The 22,326-nt window shown below is 40.7% G+C and overlaps 2 protein-coding genes across 3 annotated transcripts in view; one reads left to right on the forward strand and one right to left on the reverse strand.

Moving 5' to 3' along the window:
* Positions 1-22,326, forward strand: part of syn2b (synapsin IIb) — a 48,884-nt gene that overhangs the window by 19,951 nt on the left and 6,607 nt on the right. Inside the window, exons 2-8 of the mRNA XM_037489806.2 lie at positions 3,868-3,925; positions 7,277-7,368; positions 10,361-10,517; positions 10,843-10,932; positions 20,047-20,109; positions 20,996-21,138; positions 21,333-21,407. Of these exons, the coding sequence (XP_037345703.2) occupies positions 3,868-3,925; positions 7,277-7,368; positions 10,361-10,517; positions 10,843-10,932; positions 20,047-20,109; positions 20,996-21,138; positions 21,333-21,407 (678 nt within the window). The remainder of the gene's footprint in view (positions 1-3,867; positions 3,926-7,276; positions 7,369-10,360; positions 10,518-10,842; positions 10,933-20,046; positions 20,110-20,995; positions 21,139-21,332; positions 21,408-22,326) is intronic.
* Positions 11,437-19,376, reverse strand: LOC119229460 (metalloproteinase inhibitor 4-like). Of its 2 annotated transcripts, none has more exons than XM_037489808.2 (5): positions 18,620-19,372; positions 14,444-14,541; positions 13,948-14,062; positions 13,526-13,650; positions 11,437-13,188 (listed from the first exon to the last, which is right to left on the reverse strand). In XM_037489808.2, the coding sequence occupies exons 1-5, from the start codon at positions 18,750-18,752 to the stop codon at positions 12,991-12,993; spliced, it is 669 nt and encodes a 222-aa protein (XP_037345705.1). In that variant the 5' UTR covers positions 18,753-19,372; the 3' UTR covers positions 11,437-12,990. The 2 variants fall into 2 exon arrangements, with proteins under 2 accessions (XP_037345705.1, XP_037345706.1); XM_037489809.2 differs by having other exon boundaries at positions 12,991-13,188; positions 13,522-13,650; positions 18,620-19,376.

Raw genomic sequence — 22,326 nt, forward strand, 5'->3', positions numbered from 1 at the left:
TTGTCTCCAACGAATATACACCTAAGAGCTTTAAAAATGTAACAACTATTTTAACTTCTTTGTAAACTCCTGCGTAAATTTGCAGCATGGTACTTTTCTTAATGTACCTCCAACTCAAGCAGTGATGTATTTTGTAAAATGTTGTTGAATAAAGTTACCAATTGCATCGAACAAATTTATTCAAGTACTATTTATATATTTTTATAATATTTAGCTAAACTTGGCAACCAAAAAGTTTTTCTTATTGATGACATATAACCGATCAGTAATGGAAAGTAAATCCAGTCGTAGCTAATAGGTTTTTAAGCTAAAATGTAATGTATCAAATGTGCTCAGTGAATCTGACTTGACGTGTGAGCCCCTTCTTTCGCCACAATTGACGTTGATGTGCCATTCCCCCACACACACTCACACACAGATGCTGTGCGTGCCTGCACTCCTGCAGGGCCGAGGAGGAGGAAGGCGGATCGAGGCAGAAGGTGCTTGTGCCTCCTGTGCTGCAGCTGAATAATTCAAGCGATTCACGAGACAGAAATAAGCGTGGTCTGAGAAAACAGTCAAAAAAGAATTACTCTTGTCATCTTGAACATAAAATGATCAAATTTAATAATAGCAGTTAAACAGCATGAAATATTGACATGACCGAAGTATTCTCTAATTTTCAAAACACCATTGCAACCCAAACCTGTCTTTGCCGATCAATCAGTCTCTAGAAATCCATTTAAATGTAGCCGGCTGTTGCATAATGGTTAATTGTTCCATGAATCTTCCTTTTCCTTGAATTGATTATCATCAACACGGAGGAGTTGTGGTTGGATAAAACGACGCACTGAGAGCGAAAGAGAGTAGGAAGACTAGTGAAGAAGTGTGAGAGAGAGAAACACACCTCCTTAGACTGTACCTCGACTAAAAACACTAACAAATTGTAGCACTTAAATTGTACTTATAATGGCTCTTATCTAGAACAAGTTGTAAATCGGCTTATTTGATGAAATTGCACTTTCTTGTTTCTTGCTCTTCTGGGTTTGTTTCCTATGGTTGAAATGAACCTATTGTAAGTCGCTTTGGATAAAAGCTGTCATTGCTAAATGACATGCAATGTAATGTAAAGAGAGATTGACCATGAAGCTCTAAGGCATGATGGGATATGTCTCATGCTTTATTAGACTCAGTCATTATGCCCTGCTTAAGATTGTCAACTGTGACTCACCTCATGAATTAGTACTTCAATCCATGTAAAGCAAAGCTTTGGGAGAATTACCTTACCATTCATTGTATTTCTAATGGTGTCATTTGATGACACCATTAGAAATAAAGCTAATGGTGTCCTAAAGTCTAAATAGAGTATTTGGGAACCAACCACATTAACATTATTAATTGAGCAAACAATGTTAAAACTTCAAGAATCAAGAATGTACAATCTGCATAATTATGCAGAAACTGTTTTGTGCCAATGATTTGCCAGTACCACACTTGATTAGCATTAACTGTTTAATGTAAAATGTACTGTATTCCTGCTCCACAATTGGCAATACGTTTTGTATTTGTCTGCCCTCTCTGTGTGTCTTTCTTCCTGTCGGTACCGTGCATTGATTTAAGAGGCTTCGTTTTGCCGGCCGCAGACGCTCTCTCAGACTCTTGGACTCCACGGATCAATGATGAAAATCGGATCACATCGAATGACCCTGAGTCAGTCAACAGAGCTCAGCGGTGTGATTTCTCCCTGCACCGGGACCTTTGCTTATGTTGTTTTTAGTGGCACCTTTTTGTTAATTACTCTTCAAACCTTCATTACACCTTCATCCAAGTGACTTGTCCATCTAATCGGGCCTCAACATCCAGATGACACAATAAAATGCAGAGATTTAAAGATTCACCATTATTCATATTCACATAGTATTTTTTTTCGGGTGCATTATGTAACTTTTTTTGCAGTAATTTAAGTTCAGTAAACAGATTATTGAGTTCTTGAGTCTTAAGACGTGGAGGGTGCTATAAATTTAAATCAGGAACCGGTGGGGGTGAATCAAAGAGAATTTATTGCTTATAACGACATAAAAGGAGGCATCTTATGACAGAATAGGCTGAACCAAGACCATTGGACTTCATGATATAGATTATGTGATTAGGTCATTGTGAATAAGCCATATTGCTATGCTAAGAATGTTTCTTAATAGATGATTCCTTTTACTATGACAGTTTTTATGCTAACGTTGTGCTGGCTGTGTTTACACTGTGTTCTGCTCACCCCAAGAGGCCAATTAAGGAGTAATGAGGCTGTAAAGAATAAATGCATTCTGCAGATGTTTGCCTTTGACTTGAGTATTAAGGTTGTCTCTTTTGTTTTTGTTACTTCCGAGCCTGCGCCTCCTTTAAAAGTCTCTCAGGCGTTCCCCCGCTGCTCGGTTGCACAGAGTCCTGTTTGGTGTGTTTGGGTATGCTGTAGCTGCATTATGCCCCTTAATGGAATTTAATAAGGGAGGCTGCATCAGCAGCCTCACGATAATTGTCCATTACTGTGCTTGCTCGACGTCTAATGTCTTTGTGTGCTGTTTTGTGTTGTGCACTAAAGATACTGAACACATGCTGGAGGATGAGCCACTTTTGGTCCATTCACAGGCAGTGAGATCGGTCAGTGAACCGTAACTTTCAAAGAATAACAATAAGCATTTTGCAGTCAGAAGGTAATGAGTTTAAGGGTGTGCTGTTTGTTTTTTTAAAAGTATGTTTGGGCTTCATCAAAGCCAAATTGCAGTCTGTTTAAGCAGCTGTCCATTTTGAAAAAAAGGCACACACAGGCACAGACAAAATTGCACCTTCCAGTGGGACAGAATAAATAACCCGTTATTTTAAGGTCACGCAATTTGCTGCCATGGCCATTGATGGTGGAAGTTGGGGCATCATACCCTGAGAGAGTTTCTGTCAGATGGTCCGGTCCTAATGAACCACACACGAGCCAGATGCCCCCGTGCTGCACTGCACACGGGCCCGTGTGGTGATTTGGAAGGAACATGGCATATATTTTTAAATTGACGACAGAGGTATGGATCACGAGGGCACGTGGAATGCGAATAAACGTCTTATTAATGTACATTTACTGGTGCATGAAGTGGCGCGCTGTTTGCAGGGGACGACGACGGAAGATTCAAGGAGGGTTCAGAGATGTCTGTTGATGAAGACATTATGTTTCACAAGGTGATCCTCAATGCACATGGTAAAAACATAACGAAGATAATTGAAGTTATCTCTGTTGTCATTATCATGCCGGATGCTCTTGCTTATTGCTTCATCCAGCTTCAGTGTACGGGACGAGGATGGACAGCATTGCGAACCATCTGCGTTGTTGTGTAAAATGAGGCGTCCTGAGAGTTGTTTTGTGCGTTTGCTGGCAGCCCCTCAGCTTGTGTCATTCCCCCCCGTCCGTCCTTCCATCTCGGGTCTGTCTGCTCTCCATCTGCCTGCTTGTGTGTGTGTCTGCCTGTTATCCATTTCAACATCGCTCTCCGTATGTACTGGAAGCCAAGATGCTAATAAATCAACATCGGACAACGCTCTTACTGGACCCATTCATCATTCAAATGTCAAGGCGACGTTTGATATTGCAGCGGATGTCTAATCTGAATTGTTGACATCTATTCAGGTCACATTGATTGCAGCTTTGGTATGGCCACACTGATCGGCAGCAGTTAAAATATTATTAGAGTCAACACTTTGCCATCGGTGAGAAGGTTTGCCCATTAATTCAACGTCCTAAAGGAGGCGTCCATTTTCTCCATCTCATTTGTTCCACAGGGAGTGCTGTGTCCAGTAGAGAGCAGCATTGAGTGGGTAATGGTTACAAACTAAATGCCTGCTCTTCTCTTTCAGGGCTAAAGTGTTTCGGGGAAAGAAGGTCCTTGGAGACTTTGACATCAAAGTGGAGCAGGTATCGTATTGACTTCAAAGAACTATGATGCTGCAGAATCATTTGCTAAAAGGTTGAGGTCCGATGATGAAAACAAATGAAAGTTGAACGGCCTCGATGTTCTCGCTTGATATAGAAATGCAGTTCAAAATGACAAGATGTCAAGTACTACTGTTAGAAGAGTCTGGCACCTTGCTTTTACTTTGACATCTCAAAAACTATTGGAGGAATACCCATTAAACAGAGAACATGTATTCATGGTCTCTGAAGCACTGATGACTTCAGTGAATTTTGATTTGAAGCATTTTATTTCTTGAACATGTAGACAATAAAAAATTTAAAAATCAACATAGACATAGACCACAAAATGATATTAGAAAAGTCACCTTTTGTTCAAGAAAAGGAGTAGAGGGAAGCAAAAGCTTATAGATACCCACCCCTATCTTATCCATATTCTCAATTAGTATATATTACTTATAAGATTAATATCATACATACATACACACACTCTCTCACACACACTCTCTCACCCACACACACGCACGCATACTCACACGCACAAATAAATACAATTTAAATTTCCATCACTGAATATTTTCACAGATCTCATATTTTGCTAATGTGTATAATTTAAGATGTTTTTTGAACTGTGCAATATGTTTACAATCTTTGATCTTATCTGGTAAGTTGTTCCACAACTTCACCCCACAGACCGATATGCACCTGCTTTTGAGTGTAGAGTGCACCTTTGGTTGCCTCAGTTTCAGTCTCCCTCTTAAATTATAGTCTCCTAGTCTGTCGCTAAACCAACTTTGAATGTTTCCTGAGAGTAGGCTGTTTCTTGCTTTAAATACAATCTGTAACGTTTTAAAATCTTTTAAGTCCAGAAATTTTAATATATTTAATTTCAGAAATAATGTGTTTGTGTGTTCATAGTACCCCACCTCATTAACTATCCGTATTGCTTTTTTTTAAATTGTGCATATTGCCTGTAGGGTGCTTTTGTAGGTATTACCCCACACTTCCACACAGTAACTCAAATAGGGGGCAAACAGTGTACAGTACAGTGTATGCAGTGATTGTATATTCAATATATGTCTGACTCTGACTAGTATCCCTACACATCGTGCCAATTTTGAGTGTACACGAGTGACCTGTGGCCTCCAGCTGAGCTTGTGGTCTATCATTACACCTAGAAAGGAGTATTCAAACACCCTTTCGATTTTTATATTATCGATCTTTAGTTCAATGTGTGTGTTTGCTTGTGTGTTACTTTTACCAAAGACCATAAATTTGGTTTTCTTTACATTAAGTGATAATCTATTTATATCAAACCACAATTTCAGCTTGGTTAACTCAGTCGAGACCGCCTCCAACAACTGTTCGAGGTTCCCTCCTTCACAGAATACATTTGTGTCATCTGCAAAATTACATTTTTCAGGATCCTGGAAGCATTACTTATGTAATTTATATAAATAATAAATAGTTTTGGACCCAGTATTGATCCTTGCGGCACACCACAGGTAATATTTCTTAAGGTGGACTTCTTATCCCCTATCTGTACAAACTGTTTTCTTTGTCCTATGTAACTTTGTAACCAATTTAGTCCAACCCCTCTGATCCCATAGCTTTCCAGTTTGTGTAGCAGTATATCATGGTTTATTGTGTCAAATGCCTTCTTCAGATCTATGAAGACCCCTATTGCAATCTTTTTGTTATCTATTGTGCTTGTCAGTTCTTCTACTAAGTCCATGAGTGCCAATGATGTTGATCGGTTTGGCCTAAAACCATATTGACTATCTATGAGTAATCCATGTTTATCTATGAAACTGTCCATCCTTGTAGCAAATATTTTTTCCAAAATTTTGGAAAATTGGGAAAGCAGGGAGACTGGTCTGTAGTTATTGTAAAGGTTTTTTTCACCTTCTTTGAAAATCGGAATTACCTTAGCAGTTTTCATTTTGGTTGGAAAGAAGCCCGTTTGAAGTGAAACATTACAGATATGTGCTAGGGGATCTGCTATATTAATAATAACTTATTATAGCATAGTGTCAGTTGAAGTCTTGCACCATCGTTTACTGTAACCTCCCAAATGTCATATGAACACTCCCCCAGTATTCTCAGTTGTATTCTTACACACCCTTTTCTTGCCACATCTAGTATCACTAATATGTCATATGGACACTCACCCTCAGTCACACACCCTGTCATCCATCCTTTCACACGGTCACTCTTACACCAAAACCACAACTCACGCCTACGAGCCTCACAGTCTGGTTTTGTCCCCATAACGACAGAAAGGTTTGTGCGAAAAAAGCAGCAGTGAACTCTTTTATCTTTAAGTTATTCAGTGAAATACCTCCCCATGTGCAAGATAGATGTCAGGAATGTTCCAGAGGTTTTCTTTGGTACTCCAGCATGAGATTTTTTGTTTTGATTGAAATATCTTTTAACTCTTCTACACATGTTTTTGGCCTCTCAGGGGGCAAAGTTTAGTTAAAACTTAAACTTCCCCTCACATTTTCTCCCAGCATCATCCCCAGGTCAACATTTGCTCATTTCCTTTGGTTTATGGACAAATTCCAGCATTGTATGCTGTGTACTTGTATGTTTGATTGAGGTTTCATGTTATGTGTGTAGTCAGTATTTGGAGAAGCTATGTGTCTGCTGCGGTGGACGATGAAGTCAAGCCTCCGATCAATTTAAACAAAAGGTCAATGTTCCTATCGTGCGCTTTGTTTGGTAATAATAGCAAACTGCACCTGGTTATATTACCTTACCTATATTACCGTTCCTTTACAAAAAGTGTGACATGATACCAGTAGCTATAGTTGTAACTGCGTACCCTTAAGTTATTATACATGTCATATTAACAGTGTGTGAATCTTCTGGTTTCATATTGTTCAATCCACCCTTAAGCTATTTAGATTTTGCAATACTTGGTTATGCATTTGGAAAACGCACCGGTTTCCCACATAATAGATGTTGACAGTGAGGAAACAGCCACTTGCCTGACAGAAACAAAAATACACACAAGTGGAGACAAGAGTTGACAGCTATGAGTCACAGAGAAACCCTCGTTGTGTTTGCCTCGTTGTGTCAGATTGAAAAAAATAAGAACACATTCTGCTAGAATAACAATAAGATTGATGCATAAAATAATATGGATATCTATATATTTCAATAGTTAAGAAAATAACTACTATCATCGGATGTATTTCTTCTTGTAAATTACATTCTACAGCTGTTTATTTAATGCACCGGGAACCATTCACAGCATCCATGCATATGCAACATTTAGCATTTTCATGGTGTATTTCATCACTTCTAAATTCACAGCTAATGAAACATGTCCTTTTTCCATCCTCGTAGGCGGAATTCTCAGAGGTCAACCTCATCTCGCATTCGAACGGCACCTGTAACGTGGACATGCAGGTCATCAGGAGCGGGATCAAAGTGACCAGGTCAGCACCCCATAAAGATACACACTCACTTCGACGAACAAGCCGTGTTTATTTTGTCGAGTCATTTCGTCACAAACCTCAATTCCAAATTCCAAACCTTTATTTAACCCTAAACAAAATATCTCCACTTTGGGGATAAGAATAATCCCAAAAATATAACCAAACAATAAGAGCATATTTTTCTTCACTTAAGAGCTTCAATAAACAAAGTTATTTAGAGGGAAAAAGCTGTTTAAAGCAGCAATATATGCCATTAACTTGTTGGTGGTTGTTGGAGGTACTCATTCATAGTCAGTGAATTATCGGCGATAGATGAAGGGCAGCACGCCTCCGGCTTGGAGAAGCAGACAGGAGCAAACCGCTCAGGTAGTTTTCCATGTTTTCCTTTTTACATCCTCCTGTTTATTTAACCTGTGGATGTACGAGTCCCAGACAATCACACAAATCCACCGGCTCGCCACAAACCACAGTGACACAGACACCAGTGTCCCTGCCGGTGATTATGCAAGACTGTAACTGCCTCTTCTCACCGGCCAACAAAACCAACAGGAAGTGAAGACTGCAGCCTGAGTGTGATTATCAGCCTGTAGTTCATGCTCCGTGAAATGCAGGTCCTCAGAGGCATTATTCTTTCAGCACATCTCTCCTTGTGGAACTCAAAGGGTTGAATGGTGAACTATGTCTGTGGAGAAAATGTATGTGTTTACAGCGTAATTGTCCGTCTGTCTTGTTGCCCGAACCGTCTGAGTTCTTTAAAGGTCAAGTCCTGCAAACTGTTCTGTGTGTTGATAAGTAACCCTCATCCTAAAGAAGATATAAAGTTTAATGCATTTTGGAAAATGTTACACTTGATTATTTTCTTTTTTATGTCTTCATGGCTTTATATTTTTTTCGTTTTGATTATTTGGATTGAGTGAGATTAAAAGATGTATTATTAAGAAGAAATATATTGAAATCATAAATGACTCTACAATTTATGGTTAATATTGACTTCTAAAACGCCAAAAAGTATTTTAAAAGTTGCAGTTGGGGCTCGTGAGATTACGATGTTAATGGCAGAGGAGTTTATGTTAGCTTTAAAATGTATTATGATCATCCACAGGTGCTGCAAAATCTACCTGCAAATCTGTTTGACTTCTCAATTGTAGTTTCTGTCGATTGCTAATTAGCTAATATCATTATTCTATTATTTCACACTGAGATGGTGAACTTTACACCACCGTAACATGCCGAGGTTAGCGTTTAGCTGGCGTGTCTACGAACACGCAGAGCGGTGACCATGTTGATCTTTACGGACTAATGTCAGCAATTAACTCATTACAATCAATCCCTGTGTGTCGTCTTTATCTTCTCGGAGGGTCGTATTAGTATTCTCGGTGCAGGAAGCGCTGGTGGTGGTCACACTGTGCCAGGGTTTTTTGCACTCTGTCTCTTTTCTCTCGCTCCTCTCTACATCACTTTTACCCCCCCACCCCCCTTACATTCCCTCTCTCTCGCACACACATTCTGAGACAAAAGGAAAAACAACAGGAGTCATGCCCCATCATCATCAACCTTCCCCTAAGATGAACTGTACGGAATATTGTTTTTGCCCTTAATCTGCTTCACGCTGATTGTTTCTGTGAGCTCCAGAGCTGTTGGTTGCAGTGTTTCACTAAGTAACACAGACGTAGTTTGAAGGAGAAACACTTTTTTTTGTATAAAAACCTCAAACTCGGAAGCCAAATATTGCAGTTGTTTTCGATCCCCTTTGGGTGGAACGATCATTCGCTCTCTCTCAAGTTTACAATGTGAGACTCTCTGCACCGCAGCACTCAACACTCTTAACTCCACCTTTGGCCCCCAGACGGACGTTTCACCGGGAAGGCGAAGCGTGTGGGAGGCTCACACAACACCCCCCCCCGGCCCGTTCAGACGCCAGCCAGGGATGGGCAAAACCACAACATGTCATTTCAATCTCAAACCGCAGCCAGAATCCTCTTAGAGGAAGATACTTTTTGTTCATTTATTCATTTGCCGATCTGAGCTGTTCTCTGTTAACCGCAGACACGGCAGCAGGAACCCAAAACCTGATACCGATGCTAGGATCAATACTCAAAATAAGCACACATACTTTTACCCGAAATAAAGTACTGACTGCGATGTGACATTTTGTGAATGTTTGAACAAATCAGTGCAGTGATCTTTGGTCTCTGATTTAAAAAAAAAAACACAGCGCCTGTGTGTTTTGGAAACTGGAAACTCGTTCTTCAAAATCTTTTAAAGAGACTGTAGGGAACTTTTAAGCGGTTATATAACAGTCTCTGTTTAATTGTGACGCCTCAAGATGAACCAGACTAGTAAACAGACCATTAGCAAGAAGATGAGCTCTATTCTTGTCCCTGTACCACCCTTTTTTATATACAACACTAATGTGTGTTTACCAGGGACTAGTTTTAAGCCAATCAGCCTCTCGCAGGCATCTGCTTAATGTCCTACAAGGTAAATGAATTATGGACATGAAAGGTCATCAATCATTTTCCTCAAGATTCACTGCTTGGTTTGATTTGTGAAGGTACCATCTCTCCAAATTTGAAATGCAAAGGTAAATTCACTAATACTTTAAAAAGTGGTGTCATTTTTGCTATAGATAATGTAGAAAATAAAGTTATCATCAACCACCCACTAGAGGCTGAATTTACCATCAAACTGCTTCATGTATATATGCCTTTGGAGAAAGATCCTCCTAAGCTCCATTTAGCAATCCATGCAGAGCTTAGTAAGGATCCAAAACGGATGATTGTCTTTTCTGAGATGAGAGATGCTCCTTTGTCTTTCTTCTTTAGTCCAATTTGAGTCATTTATGTGATCAGTTATGTGCTTCATCTGAGGTAGAAGTGAGGGGAAAATACTCATTCAAGTACTACCGAGAGAAAGTAGAAATATACATCTACTAAAACCTTTTTTTTTTTTTTTAATTCCTCCTTAATTCTCTCTGCTGCTCTCTCACCAGGTCTTTCAGGCCGGACTTCGTCTTGGTGCGCCAGCACGCCTTCAGCATGGCCCAGAATGAGGATTTCAGGAACCTGATCATCGGTCTGCAGTACGCAGGCGTCCCCTCGGTCAACTCGCTGGACTCCATCTACAATCTCTGCGACAAGCCTTGGGCTGTAAGCATTTCAGCAGAAATAATGTCCGCCTGCAACAACCATATTTTATTAACTAATGTGCCCCTGAGGAAACCCCCGATGGTAAAGGATGTTTTTAAAGCAGCTGACAGCTGTAAATTATAATCAAGTTAATTTTAAGGATTTATTTTTGGTACATTTTTGCGCTGACAAGCTCAGATTAAAAAAAAACTCTTGAGACATGAATTATTGCTTCATAATTTTTTTTGAACGGTTGCAATACAATGCACTTAATCAACAACCTGTTTTAACATTGCAGTTTTCTCTTGCTATTTTTCTCTTTCTCCATTGTCCTCCTCTCCAACAGTTTTCCCAGCTGATCAATAATCAGAAGCGGTTAGGATCAGATAAGATCCCTCTCATTGATCAGACATTCTACCCCAACTACAGAGACATGGTAAGATGAACACTGGATTCACCACTCTGAAACCCCATCTTCTCAACACATGACAAAATGTCTCCATCAAGTTATACGGCATATTTCATATTTTGAGTAGTTTAACTATTTATTTCAGGCAAGGAGACGTTCTCTAAAAAGAGGAGATTGCAGGACATGTAGAATTTAGAATGTCACTGTTAAAATAAAATCAACATTTTGATATGAAATGTAAGATGCAATGTGTCGTATTTTTAGCATGAATACCGTCACTTTAAAAAACTAAAGTCCAATTAAAATGTTTACCGCAATGCTGAGATGATATATTTAAGTAAAGTAAAAGTCATGATGCCTTTCTGAGAATTATTGACACTTCAATGTAGCTACTGCTGAAGCAGCTTCAAAGTAATGAATTGCTATTACCATGTGGTGATGTCATGTGTCAATGTATCCAATACACTTCTACGATTCTTTTTTTTTTTTTTGTTTACTGAAGAGAGAAAAAAAAGAGGCAGTGACAAAGTATTCCATTGAGACATTTTATATACAATGTTTTTTGGTACATGTAAATAGAAAACTCTATATAGACAGTAACAGAGACATAAATACAAACCCAAACAATTATTTCGGTATAAAACAAACATGAAATTGTTTGATAACGCTTCGCTAAAGCCATACAGTTATTATGCATAGTTATTGTGTCCTATCATATCTAAAATTGATTAACATATTTTAATATAGTATGTTTCAATTTCAAAAAGAGTTATTCATTTAATATTTTCATGTTAAATGTGACCCTAGCATCTTTGAATAGTGGCTCTGGTGAAAATGCGTTTAAATTTGTATGACTTCAGTGACGTAATCCAGTAACAAGACAGGGATCAATTCAGATTTGGTTATATATCAAATAAGGCCTTTAAAGAAACAATAGAGTCACTTAATATCGCTCATTCGTGTCATTTTGTTTTTATTTCATCCTTTCGTGAGCTTGAAATTTGAGGAGAATCATCTTCCTGTTTTTAAAATGTTAAAACCAGTGAATTGAACCTTGTCCTGTTACATCAAAGACGACGTGGCTCGGCTCCTACGGGCGGCAGTGCTGTTGTTAAAGCGCTGGATTAGATTTTTGGCAAAGAAAAAGAAAAACTAAACACATAAAAAGACAACAACTTCTATGCTATGAAACACATCCGGTTAGCCTTTAAAATGTTAATAATCACTCAAGTACAATATTTACATTCTCAGCAATTCGAGAGTATAAACTGTGATGATTTAGATGTACAAGACTTATGGTCATATGTAATTCATGTGTCAGATTTTGTAAAAAATACAATTAATTGGGGAATGCCTGGTGTTGCTTTGCTCTAGATACTGTAAAAATATATAGTATAGTATATATACTGGACGTCTATGGCAAATGCTGGATAAATGTATTAATTCAGCCGAGGTGTCAGTGCTGCAGCGTAGTAGTAGTTGTTTTCCGTGTCTAAAGTAGACTTTCTAATGCAGTGTCGTGGCCGATGTTGACCCTTTTCCTCTCGTTGCTTTAGTAAATGTCTAACTTCATTTTACTTTCAGCAAATGCATAACCCAAATGGAGACATAACCCTTTGTGGGTTTTGAATGAGCATCTATGAGGTCGTCAGTATTTGTCCAGATTATGCATTTGCCATCAGTGCCTTCAGAATTCATTTCTGAGTAAGCAAGTAAGAAAGAATTTACCCTCGGGGTGAATAATTGACATTGGACAGTCTGCTGCTATTAAGTGAAGTGGAATGTGTGAGTGAGAGAGAGAGGGAGAGAGAGAGAAAATGAGTCAGAGAAATGTTTAATGTTCTGCAATTCAAAAAGATTTAGCGTTGCCGTAGCAACCAAGTGAACTCCGCTTACATGAGCTCAGTGTCGGGTTAAACTTCCTCATTTGTCAAATTCAGCCAATTTTTCAATAAACTGTGTAGCTACTCTGCGCACCATAATGAGCCCGCCATTCAAGCTACATAAGTCAAAGCAGGAAATGTTTCTCAAGATTTTGCACAAGTGAAATGGAAGAATTGAAGAAAAAAAAACTCAGTTAACAAGTCAGGGGTCAGCTATGTCCAGGAAGTCTTTCTCCGGTGGCGGCCCCCCCCTGTACCAGCTACAGGTGGTGTCAGAGCGGCGGATACACGCGTACTGCCGAGCCTGCTCCCCGTTTAGGCTGTTATCCAGCAACCAGTCAGTCCACAAGCACTCGTTTTCTCCTGTAGACGCACACGGGACCGTGTAACAGGTGTTGATCTGTGGGCACAAGAGCCTTTGAGTCAACCGTTCACTCACTCACTCACTCACTCACTCACTCACTCAGTATTTGTTCCTCCGTCCTTGTTAGTTGGGTTTCTGTGGAATCTCTAAGGAAACTGGAGCGTGATGCTATGAACAACTTATTAATTGAAAAAAGAGATCACAACATACTTTTTTTCCCACCGAAAGGGAAAAAAAACTAACTTTGAGGCAGAATAAGATATGAGATAAGTGACCTTTTTTTCAATCGGTTGGTGGGTTTTTAAAGGCATTTCTCAGACTGATAGTGGGACAAGGAATGAAAATGAATAGAGAACAAACGGTCCTTACTCACTCTGCATTCACAGCCCATCTGGTATCTGTAGTTGAGATTCTTCTTCTGGGACAGTGATAAGTTGTCCCATGATTCTACTAGGTCGCATTGGCCAATAGAAATCCTTCCATCACTCCACGTACTTCCTGTTTGGTGACATCACAACACTGCTATTGAAAATGGCATCTAGCAGACAGCAAGTTAAGTTGAATGAAATCAATTCAAAGAAAGAAAGTGGAGTTGCAGAAATTGAGAAGCCTGCCCTATTTTATTGAATAGTTCAAATTAGATCACAGTTAATATCATTTAGGTTGAGTAATGTACACTTGCAGACATTTTTGGGATTAAAATTCAGTTGCTTTCTTAAGTTACATGAGATGCGCTTTACCTTAGCTGAGCAAAACGCTTGGCAAAAATTGCTAAATGTTAAATTGTTACTGTACCTGAGAGCAAATACCCTGCTTTGTTGTTGGAATCCAGTTTGACTCCACACAGTGAGGAGAAGACTGGAGTGTACACGTACTGGATGTCTTTGGCCTTGTCAAAACCTTTGAACATCTGGACACAAGGGACATGGCAAAGTTATAAAGAATTAAAAGTAACGAAAGGACATGAAAACCTTTTATTGTTCTTCAAATGAAAGAATACTGGTTCGTTCAAACACATGTGAATTCCACTCCACAATGCAGAAATAACACTTTGAAACACTGTGAAAAAAATAATTAATATTTTTTGGAAAAGCCAGACCCTACTGCTTAGTATTAATTAGTTGATTGAGAATGAACTACAGTGTTTCTGTGAGCTTTATTATTCTCAACCAAAGATGCATCACCATTTATTTACTTTCATTAAAAGACGGTAGCCATGGCAACCACACCAACTATACAGCTACTCACATCAGAGATATGAACATCTGTTACTGCTGTTCAGAGATCTCACCTTGATCATTTTGATTTCATATTGGATCATCTTCATGTAAGGTGAGGAGCTGTTGCTTGGCGACACAATCTTCTCTCCAGAGATCTTTGCCCGTATCACTGCCGGGAGAAGGAAAATATTAGAAATGGAGAATGATTTAGATTATTGAAAGTTACGTATGTGATTTATGTAACAGAAAATGATGCGTATCTATGATCGCTACATTTGTCCTTAACACAAGTTATTAGATTGACTATTCACTATATTTCCTATGTAATCCTTTCCTCCCTCCTTTTCTGTCAGAGACAGTGCAGCAGTTCCTCTAAGTAGTGATACAGGATGTGTGTGTGTCCCCTCTCCTCTGGGAGGGAAATCAAAACCCACATGGAATACCAAGTAGCTCTCTGCCTGCACACTCCCATTAACTCGACTCCACGCACGCAAACACAAATTGACGTATACGGTATGTACGGCACACACACTTTTACCAAAACCGAACCATGTCAGGCACAGGGGTGTGTTCAAGTCATCCCATTCCTCAAGTAGAAAGGTAAGAAAGCAGGGTAATTGGTCAGTGCTTCTCAACAGGAAGGCACAGTGAAGATGTATCATTTTAGATAAGATAAACCCTCTTTACACTTGAAATGTTGCACATTTTACTCACAAAAATGCTAACGTGCCGTTTGAACTGCACCAAATCAAAAAGATTTAATTTCTGCTGAACCATCATTTTCTTCCATCCATTCAGAAAACTATGTGATTCATTGTTAACTGCCCAATTCATTTCACTGTCAAACATTTCCTTTGAAAAGTCCCACACGGTTTTAATATCGCAGACAGCGGCAATAACCAAAATAACATTATAAAAAGAACGGCATTGCAGTACAACACGACACAGTTGTAGTAGAGAAAGAGAAAAGATTCAGCCACGCAACCCCCCCCCCCCCCCCCCCCTGCTTGTGCGTTCCACCTCATCCCACAATGACAACATGAAGCTCAGTGTGTTCTGGGAAAGTGGTTCAGGAGAAAAGGAGACGCCAGGAGATAGAAAGGCAGGCGGGCCAACAAATGGACGGACAGAAAGTTAATGGGAACTGGTGCGAGGCGCTGTAGTCTACCATCAGAGTGCACTGCGCACCCAGAGCAGCTGGTTTCGTTCTCCGAGAGAACATCTAACAACGATCTCATTTAGCTATTTATTCATCTTTTTTTTTTTTTAAGATGTCAGAAACAAGTGCATCTCAAATGTAGTAATTCCATAGATGCTTTAACTATCGTTACACCACTGAATGAGGCTGCCATGCCCACTGGACAGAAATACTCTGTGCCGAGGATAACTGTCATATTATTGTCCCTCTTTGTTTCCCTTCACCTCTTTGTTCTGGCCGCACTTTGGCAAGAAGTAACATATCTGGAAGTTGATGAAGTGCTTCAGCTACGTAGCCAGCCAATTTGAATCTTCTAAGCAGAATAATCTAGTCTATATTGTCTATTAATGGTAAGTAATACCCGTGCTCTGTGAAGGGAACAAATGGTTGGCAGTCTGAGCATTGGCTGTCTATCAGTGCAACATGGGAGAGGACAGAAAGTGGCTATAGCCACTTAACCAAGAACAACACTGTCATTTTTCCTTCACAGCTTTTAATGTTTTTAGTTTGATCCCCTTCCAAAGACATTAGTTCCTGAATTGTGATCCATTTAATTTACATGTATCATGTAAATTAAATGTATCATGTAAATTAAATGTAACGTAATAACAGAGCAAACAAACATTTTTTTATTCCAAGTTTCTCGTCTCTTCCTGTAATGATTCTCTTGGCCTAGATTCTCTGAAACGTTTACCCCCCACCTAGACATCTTTGAACTGCGCAGGCTGAGATACCCACCCGCTTCAGTTACTGCAGCTGTGTTATGAACAGGATATGAAGACAGGCGCGCCTGCAGAGTGAAAGTGGACGTGCATTGGCCTCGCAGCTACATAACCAAAGAGAAATATTGCAAACTTGTACCATGAGAACTGATGTAGTAAGTAACCCACCCCCCCCTCCGTGATGAATCGGCACCCTTGTCGTGCTCACAAAGCTGGACTGTCAGTGGGCTTTCACACTGATATTGTTAGTATGCAGACCATTAGACCAAGCCTATAGACATGGAAATGAAGTGGGGAGAGAGAGGGGAAGAAAGAGAGAGAGATGGAGTAGGCTGTGTTGTTGGCATAGCTTGGCCGCCGTCCAACTAACACACACACACACACTCATGCACACATTCCCAAATACACAAACAGGGCCAGGGAATGGTCCAAGGTTTGTGCAGATGGGATATTACTCAGATGCACAGCTTTATTCAAAGGGCTCATCTGCACTGACAGCACTGTCAGGTCAAGTAAAGGCCACTTCCATCCTGTGCTTAGAAAGCGACAAGGACAGAATGACGGCAGATGAAACGTTTGCTTTGACACATTCGTTGCGAATGAGGGATTTTCCTTATTTGGTGTTCATGACTCCAAAAAGTTACATCCTACCCGAAAGAGACCAATGACTCTTGTATCCATTCAGAGGTGGGCTTGCATGCATTCAACACTAAAGACAGACCCGAGCGTAACCCGAGGAAATGGGAACCAATTACGAAGGAACCTGAGGCTAATTTAACATTTGTGAAATTCCGCCCCTTAATAATAATGGTGGAAGAGTTAACTCTAGTCATATTTCCTGATGGCTTTTGAAGTTATGCTGGGAAGTCGGTTAGCCAAACATGCTAATGTTGGCAGCTCACTTTAGAGCAGAAACACACCGTTGTATCACTCTTTGCACTTTAGCTCTTGTGCTTTTCATTCGGAAAGAACAAAATGCAAAAGGACAATTCTCCCAACTGCAGGGAAACTTATTAACAAAGAGCCCAAGTTTACAACGCTATAAGCTGTGGGGAAATCCAAAGCTCGATCGACTTACTGTAACAAGGTACAGTTGCTCAGCTCTGATTGGAGCGGATTAGCAATCGTTCTTTTGGATTCTGTTTGGTTAGGGTCCAGTGGTGCACATGGAAGAAGTTTACCTCCGTGGCCATCATCTTAACCCAAACCCACGTTATTTTCCTAAACCCCTACCCTGGAAGGAAGGATTGTGTTATTTTGGCAAAAGGCCTTGGCACACTTTCCCCGTGTGCAGGCAGAAACGGAGAAGAAGTAGTTCCGATTCCATGTATCGTTTGCTGCAGATGAGCCGCAATACTCGGAACATGTTCCTCTCAGCGTTGGCTGCATGATTATTAACATGCATGCACTGCTTCTGTGTCCTCACTTGGGGTTCTCATGTGACCAACGGCAGCAAAGAAAGTAAAAAAAAAGACCAAAATATTATAAACATGGACCAAGTGCCATACCAGTACGAACTGGAAAGTCGTGAGCTGATCTAAACTGGTATCTAACTGATCTAACCTCACATCTTTATGTAAAAACCGACTCATTATATTGGACCTCCATCTCACTCATTGAATGACACACTTCATATTTAAAAACTCTGTCCTAAAAAAAGCGCCCCAGATGCCATCAATGTGATCTCATTACCCAGAACGTATTTGGCATCGTAGCCGTTTTGAAACAGGTCTCAGCTTATTTTCAGACTGAATATTGGTTTGACACACAAACTGATCCTTTCAAAACCTGGAGTGAGAAACAGGCCAATCAGAAGAAGAAAAAAAACGAGTATAAAATACTAAAGAGAAATGTCTTTGTCTACTTTCTCTTTCTCCCTGGTCTCCGTCCTCTGCTGGTGCGTAACCTTTGACAGAAGCACATACTTCAGCTTTCCACAGCCTCCGGCCAAGTACTCAAAGTCAAAGCAGAGTGTTGGTTTTGGCTTAAACTTTGGGCAAGAAGGATGATGGGGGGGAGAGAGGGTCGTCCGACAGACAGACAGACAGACAGACAAGCGACCCAACCAACCGACAGACAGACGGATAGAAAGTAGGCCCGGTTTGTTTTTACGCATCAGAGATAAAGGCGATTGACTTATTTCAAAATAAAAAACACATACCAGGTGTATTCTTGAGAAAATTAGACTGGCCATTCTTTATAGTGCGTTTATAACGTATAACTGATCAAAATTCTAAATCTTTATGTATTTCAATTACAAACCACAAACAGCTGAGCCCTGAGCAGGGGAAGAAGGGCCCCCTTTGTCACAGACGTTTTTAACTCACCGATCTCGGCGCTGCAGAACAGCTGCTGCGGGTGTGCTGGGTGGCAGCTACATCCCTCCACAACCTCCTCCAGGCCCGCGCCAAGCAAAAGGAGCACCCACAGCCCCAAACACGCACTCCGCTCCCGGGTCATAGTCGCGATGACGCCGGCTCTCCTCTGACACCGCTCCCACCGCGCGACGATCGCTCCACAAACGCCCTCCTGGTCCTGTTAAGTTCCACGGGGGAAAACAGTCCACCGGGGCGGCAGCAGGGTGAGGGATGGGACCGTAGGGGGGGGGGAGGGGAGGGGGGGGGGGTGTGTGTGTGAAGCAGCGAGATGAGCTGAGCGGCGGCTGTGGATAAAAATGTTTTCAAAGTTTAAAGTACACCTCTGAATTTTAGCTGGAGCAAATGACTGCCTCTGCTCTCTCTCTCTCTCTCTCTCTCTCTCTCTCTCTCTCTCTCTCTCTCTGTGTCTCCCTCTCTGGAGACGACACACAGAGAAACTTACAATGGTCGGATCCCCTCACACGCTGGTCTTGAATGCTGAGAGGGTCGCACACAGGGAGCCTCTTATGTACTCAACAATTTAGGGACGGCCTCCTCAAACGCTGGGGAAAAAAGCTACCACCCTTCGCCTCTTGTGCCCTCCTTTGATGTCCTCCCTCTGCTCCCATTGGCTGGCGTGTGTCATGAAAATGATGACCCATTAATGAAGTATTCTTGGACAGGTTTATGAGGGATTCATAATTTAGATTAGTCTTCTTCTTCTTCTTCTTCTTCAGTGCAGCATCTGATTCACAAAAGCAAATAAAGATCATGAAAATTACTCTATGGTTATTGGTTTATGTGTGAAGTGCAAGTAGTTCTGTACACTCAATGTTTTCTTTCACATCTGTAAAGACCAGAAGTGATTTTGAAGAAAATAATGCAGTTCTATAGGGGGAATGCTTGAGGTTGTATTAAGGTTGAATAATTCAGATATCCTTCATCTACATCCGTTTTCTTGCTTCTTAATTGTTTTACTGTGTCAATATGTGCACTAAAAGTTACATCCGTCTCAATCATTCTGTGTCATACTCTTTATATATGCACTAACATGATATACTCCAAAAACAATGCAATCACACAGCCACTTGACCAATGAGATGTGTTGCCCATTGAGACAAACTCACAATTATCACGTGACTGCGGCTCCATGGAGCACGCAAGCAACTGTCACCTCGTCTCACCTCTACTTTTCTGTTTTGTTTGACTCTGCCCGTTCTCATAGAATTGTGCCAAATAGTAGACATGAAAAGTTAACAACTAGGAAGTCAACAGTATTTAGCTGTTAAAAAGACAGAAGTATGCTGTATAAACAGCTCGCTGGGTTGTGCATTGTCTTTTTTCAGCGTGTTGAAAATCCTTCTTTATTCACCGTTTATTATTCTATTGCTTTTCAGATTACATCACCAAGTTTCCCAGTGGTGGTGAAGATTGGACACGCCCACTCTGGAATGGGAAAGGTAATGCTGGGTCCTCAAATTCAGCCAAATATAAAACTGTGTGATGTGTTTTCTGACATGGACCAGTGTATAAGATATAAGTTCTTAGTTTAAGAGGATTCATTATGGAAAACAGACGTCAGGGGCGAGGTGATGTGTTTGTTTGGATCTGTGTGTGTCTGCGCGTACATTTGCTTCTCTTAAGCAAACTGAATATCGTTATGCCTGCCGAGTTATGGCTCACGGATCTCTCATGCCTTCATTTCCTCTCACTTTCCAAAAACACCTTCCATTATCTGCTTTAAACTTCCGTTGAATGAGTGCTGGCTCCTCACTTATTACTCTTAAACGCCCCCCCCGCTGGTAGGGACCAATAGTGATAACACAGCTGAGGGCATCATCGCCCCTGCTCAGCTTAATAGCCACCCCCGGATTTCCCTGTATATTCTTCCCTCCTCTCGTGACTGCAGCACATCCTTCTCATTCTCCACCTGGTCCTTGTTCCTCCCCTCTCATTGTGCTGGTGTTGATTGACAGCTGTGTTAATATCTGGGTGTAATCCGAGTGAAGTGTTTAGCCGCTCTCCATCGGTCTTCATCGACCCCCCCACACGTTATTCCAGTAGAGTGCTCCATCTGATGTTTGATATGAGATGAGTCCTCTGGTTATCATCCTGCACATTTTGGACCTTTGTTTGTCTTCCCAATCATCTTCTACATTGTGTCCCAGATGTTGCTTTTACATGATAGTTATCACTTTCAATTTGACACTCGGTGGGGAATCCCATTTATGCAAAAATATAATACTGTTGATGAGTTTATAACGAGATTATAGTGGGACATTAACAAAATAAGACATAAAGCCTTAGATTGAATGCATTTGTTTCTTATATGTGGTTCCTCTGTAGGTCAAGGTGGAAAATGTGAGTGACTTCCAGGACATTGCCAGCGTGGTGGCCATCACTCAGACCTATTGCACCACCGAGCCATTTATAGACGCCAAGTACGACATCAGGGTCCAGAAAATCGGAGCCGACTACAAGGCGTACATGTGAGTGTTGTTCTTATTTCCCGAATGAACAATTAACAAGAGATACTGCAGCTCCATTTTCAGTACCAGTGGGTTGAGTGCTTAACTGAATAAATTAAAGTTAAAGAGTTTTTACATTAAGCTGACGCTTTTATCCAAAGCAACTTGCAGTTTTATAAGCATCTAGATCTAACACACGGTTTCCTGTTTTCCAGGCGAACGTCGATCTCTGGTAATTGGAAGAGCAACACTGGATCGGCCATGTTGGAACAAGTTGCCATGACTGACAAGTGAGCACCGCACCGACATTAGTGACGCTCGGGCTGTCTCCGTGTCACACACGTCTCAGTCAGTCTCGATGTGCTCTCACAGTCAGTCTCATTGAGCCGAGACCAGTTCACTGAGGTTTGGAAATCAGTTTGTGTTTGTAGTGGCATTTCCAGTTCCTTTGGTTAAGGTAATGTTCAGGTTTTCACATTTTAGCTGCTCCGCTCATGGGTAAAATTCTTGATTGTAGTCCTTTTGTGAAGCACATATTCTGACCATTCACAGCACGTGTAAATAAATATATTTATATTCTATGCTGTTTCACTTGCAAGGCCTAGAGCTAGACGCTAAAACTAAACACAGAAGCCATGAATAACAACCTTTTTTCTTTATTCTATTTAAAGTGCAACTGCAAAACTGACTTGAAGTGTCCTAGTTTCGTCAACATCTGAATGGAAGACCAAAAACAAAGATACAAAAATACTAACCCGAATTGTATATAACAGCACCAAAGTAGATAATTTCCTTTACATACAGCGTCTGATTCATTTAACAACTTAAGATCTCTCCAAACCTTACACAGACACTAACACAAGCCCCAGAAGAATGAGGTTAAACACCTAAACAACGTGCATCTGGTCAATCATTACATTCCTTCCATAGTGCAAAACTGACACTCTGAACATCACAGATGTGACATTAAAGGATTTGGTGTGTATGAAGCTCTTGGAAAAGTATAGTGCAGTCACATTGTCCATTGTCCATGAGGATAATGATGTGTCTTTATCTGCCCTGGTTTGATTGTGTTCAGTTTTCCAGAGTCAAGTCAGTGGAGTCCTTTACTTCCAAACCAGCAACAGCCCCTTTATGGGCTTCAGCCCCAAGCTAGAGAGGCTCTGCTACAGGTTCACTGTCACGATAAGTGCCCCGAAGAGAAACATT

Source organism: Pungitius pungitius, chromosome 8, assembly GCF_949316345.1.
Source record: "Pungitius pungitius chromosome 8, fPunPun2.1, whole genome shotgun sequence".
Lineage (NCBI taxonomy): Eukaryota > Metazoa > Chordata > Actinopteri > Perciformes > Gasterosteidae > Pungitius > Pungitius pungitius.